The sequence below is a fragment of the Acanthisitta chloris genome, unplaced genomic scaffold (assembly GCF_000695815.1).
Source record: "Acanthisitta chloris isolate BGI_N310 unplaced genomic scaffold, ASM69581v1 scaffold17848, whole genome shotgun sequence".
NCBI classification, from domain to species: domain Eukaryota; kingdom Metazoa; phylum Chordata; class Aves; order Passeriformes; family Acanthisittidae; genus Acanthisitta; species Acanthisitta chloris.
The window spans coordinates 10,670-14,564 of record NW_008685543.1 but is presented as its reverse complement, the minus strand read 5'-3'; the positions used below and the strand labels follow the sequence as shown (position 1 = coordinate 14,564).

The following is a 3,895-nucleotide window of genomic DNA, read 5'->3' as shown; positions in this document are numbered from 1 at the left end:
ACCGTCGGCTCGTCATGGGGTGTTGACTCTCCGCATTCCTTCCCCGCCCGCTGCCGCTGCTCATTAAGCGGGGCTGACACGCTGCTGTCCCCACTCCGGGGCCACTGTGCTGGGCTCCAGCTGCCGATAACTTCAGGGACTTTGAGGAGCTGGGAGAGGCCACCCTGGGTGACTGGCACCGCTCGGGAAGAGGGTTGTGAATTAACACCGGTCCTGGACTGAGGATAAAAGCATCAGAGTCTGCCCAGGTCTCAGCCTACATCAGCTGTCCCCAGGTAGCTCCAGGACCCACCCTGAGCCCAGCAGCACCATGGCGTTGGCGTGGCCCTGCTGGGTCCTCCTGCTTCTCCTGCCGGCCCCAGCCCACACTGGGGGGCCCGGCCCGGTCCTTGTCAACCGCCCCTTCGTCACCGTCTGGAACATCCCCACCGAGCGCTGTGCCACGAAGTACAATGTCACCCTCAACCTGGAGGTCTTCGATGTGTTGGCCAATGACCAGCAGTCCTTCGCTGGGCAGGACATCACCCTCTTCTACAGCGATGAGCTGGGTCTCTTCCCCTACTACACATCTGAGGGGCTGCCAGTGAATGGGGGGCTCCCCCAAAATGCCAGCCTGGAGACCCACCTCCACAAAGCCACCCAGGACATCAAGGTGACCCTGCCCAGCCCTGCCTACAGTGGGCTGGCTGTCATTGACTGGGAGAACAACTGGGACACCATGCAGATCTACCAGCAGAAATCTGAGGAGCTGGTGCAGCAGCAGCACCCAGAATGGCCCCCCAAGAAGGTGAATGAGACAGCTAAGCTGCAGTTTGAGGAGAGTGCCTGCAATTTCATGAACAAGACCCTGTGGCTGGGCAAGAGCCTCCGTTCCAATGCCTACTGGGGTTTCTATGGCTTCCCCAGCTGCTACAACAATGACTTTGATAGCCAGTCCTACAATGGGACATGCCCAGAGGTGGAGCAGCAGAGAAACAAGAATCTGTCCTGGCTCTGGAGCAGCAGCCAGGCACTCTACCCCAGCATCTACCTGCCCTCCCGCCTCAATGGCACCAACAAGGTGCTCGCCTACGTCCGGCACCGCGTGGCTGAGGCTTTTGCTGTTCAGCATGGCATCCTTGACAATGGCATCTCTGTCCTGCCCTACTCCCAAATTGCCTTCGAGCGCACTGTTGACTTCCTCTCCCAGGTGATAGGGATGTGGGGACGGTGGGCGCCTCTTGGGCTGATGGGTTGGCATTGGGGAATCTTTAGATCTGCTGAGGCTTTTCAGGGGCTTTAGGCACCATCGACTTCTCCTCTCCCCTTGTGTGCAGGAGGACCTGATGAACACCATCGGGGAGAGCGCAGCTCAGGGTGCTGCTGGCATCATCCTCTGGGGCAGCCTTGACTACAGCAGCTCCAAGGTGAGTGCAGAGGGTAGCACAGTGACCTGCCTGCAGGGACCCCCTGGTTCCCCAGCTGTGCAGGGCTGTGACACCACATGCTATTACAGGAAATGTGCCTGAGGCTGAAGGACTATGTAGAGGGGCCCCTGGGCCACTACGTCGTCAATGTGACTGCCAGCGCTGATCTGTGCAGTCAGACCCTGTGCTCCGGCCGGGGCCGCTGTGTCCGCCAGGAGAACAAGCAGAGCTATCTCCACCTCGACCCCTTCCGCTTTGCCATCGACCTGCACGCCGGCAAGCCCTGGCTGGTGGCTCAGAGCCTGGAGTCTGGAGACGATACCTCCCGGCTGGCCAAGGAGTTCAGCTGCCAGTGCTACGACAAGTGGCAGGGACCCCACTGTGACACCCAGGGCTTTGCCAAGTGACACCCTGGGGATACTGGGATGGACCGGGTTACACCACCTTGTGCCCCAGCACCCTTGCTATGGTGTTGGGAACCTGACTGTGGGGCTGTTAATAAAACCAGTAAGCACCCACAAGCATCTCGTCTTCTGCTGCAGCATGTTTTGGGGTGGGAGGGTTCCCCAGCAACACCAGTGGTGCCTTGCAATGGTGCTAAGGGCTGTGCATTGGGTTGTGGGTTTGGGGGTGTAATGCCTCAGAGAAGCCACAAAAAAAAAGAAGAAAATGTATTGGAAAAGAAATAGAAAGGGGGATGATGGGGAAAGAGGATAAGAAATGGGGAATGATGAGGAGTGACCAGAGTAGAGGTGATGAGGGTGAAAAGATGTGCCTGTGTGGCTGTAGCTGGGGGAGTGTGTTCTCCAGCTCTCACCAGGCATAGAGGAGTAGAGGAAAAACTTCATTTCTTTTTTCCCCCCTGGATGACCATATGCAAACCAGTTCAGCCCTCAAATGATATGCAAGTGTGCCAATTTCTGTAACCCAGGCTGCTGACTCAGCCATACTGATTTTCAAGCAATTGGGGGAAGGCATGAAACACTGATTCCCTGGTCCAGCTGAGATCATCGGGATGTCCAGCTTGGGCTGGGGGAATCACATACTCAGTTCTCTGATCTCACCCTATTTCAGGCAGTCTCTCCATGGTGGAACTGTGCTGCATAGTAGCAGGTGTTTTCTGGGGGTTTGCAAACTACATCCTTAATTTTGATGCTGGTTAATGTAAACCACTGCAAATCATGGTCCATCCTCTGCAGTGCCTGTGCCAAGCCAGCTTTTACCAAGAAATGAATACTTCAGTCAGTGGAAAGGAAGGGCAGCAGGAAGCAGCATCTAGTTTAGATGCTTCAGTGAAATCCTCTTTGCTAAAGTGGACCACAGTAGGTGCTCTTCTCAGAGATTCTTCCTTCAGTCACTGGGGAATGAGTTGTCTACTCTTGATAAAAGCTGAGCCATGGCTCCATGGCACAGCTGAGTCACCTGAAGAGTCCCAAGGATTGTGAGCTTCTGGTCTCCTGGTATGGCTTAGGAGAATGTCTCTGCAGAAGAGAGGACCTCTCATTTGCAGATGTCATGGGGACCAGCATCCCCAGAGCATACACTATGCAACACTCATTCTGGCTTTACTTTCTGGGGCTAAGAACCCAGGCTGGGCTCCTCTCAGCAATGATTCAGATAGTGGCAGATCAGTTGCTTCTGCTTGGTCTGTGGGTGTTGAAAAAGAGTATAGTTACAAAAGCCAGACCCTTCTGCAGTGAATTGAACTGAGGGGACAGCAGTTCTTTGTATTTCCAAGCCAATTGGAGGCAGACAGAACTGGAGGAGCTGTGTGGCCCACTGCCCACCACCCAAATCAGTCACTTCCTTGCATGGATCATTTGTCCTTCCAACATCTCATCCTGAGAGAGAAAGAGGCTCCTGGCTGCCCTTCTGTCCAGTGCCAACAGGAGCTCAGCCTTTGCTGGACCTCTTGGCACTGCTATGACATTGCCACATGCTTGTGCTGGGACATATATCTTGCCAAGACCACTGAAGGACAAGTGGGAATATTAAAGCCACAGAACTAGAGAAGAAGAGTTTTTTACACTGTCCAAACAGAACAGGACAAGTGCAAAAGGTTATTGTTCAGTTTATTAACAACTCTATTAAGCTCTATCTGTAACTATTATACTCTGAATCTATAATTCCATAACTCTATTAGATTCTATATCTATGCCCTGCTCTGGCAGCCTCAAAGCATGGGAGCAGCTGCCAGTGGAGAAGGATGGCTGCTGATGAGCCCAGGAGGTGCTTCAGCCCATCATCTGGTGGCTGTGGTCATTGTGAGTCCAGATGTGTGTGTCCCTGCAAGCTGACCCTCTGGGCTTCTGGAGGGGCCTTTCGTCTGACTCTGCTGCAGCTGTAGCTCTGCGTTTGAGGGCAGCTCTCTTCATGCTTGTTTCCAGCAGCCAGGGATGTGCTCTGTTGAAGCTGAGAGGATCTAAAACCGGCAAAGGAGAATAGTTGCCACCATCCCAAGGCTGGAAAACCACCAGCTACGAGAACTA

The 3,895-nt window shown here is 54.1% G+C and overlaps 1 protein-coding gene across 1 annotated transcript; it reads left to right on the top strand.

The window, feature by feature from the left end:
- The first annotated feature begins 310 nt into the window (after positions 1–310).
- On the top strand, positions 311–1,813 carry HYAL1 (hyaluronoglucosaminidase 1). Its single transcript, XM_009079805.1, has 3 exons — positions 311–1,189; positions 1,317–1,406; positions 1,496–1,813. The coding sequence occupies exons 1-3, from the start codon at positions 311–313 to the stop codon at positions 1,811–1,813; spliced, it is 1,287 nt and encodes a 428-aa protein (XP_009078053.1).
- Positions 1,814–3,895: the final 2,082 nt, after the last annotated feature.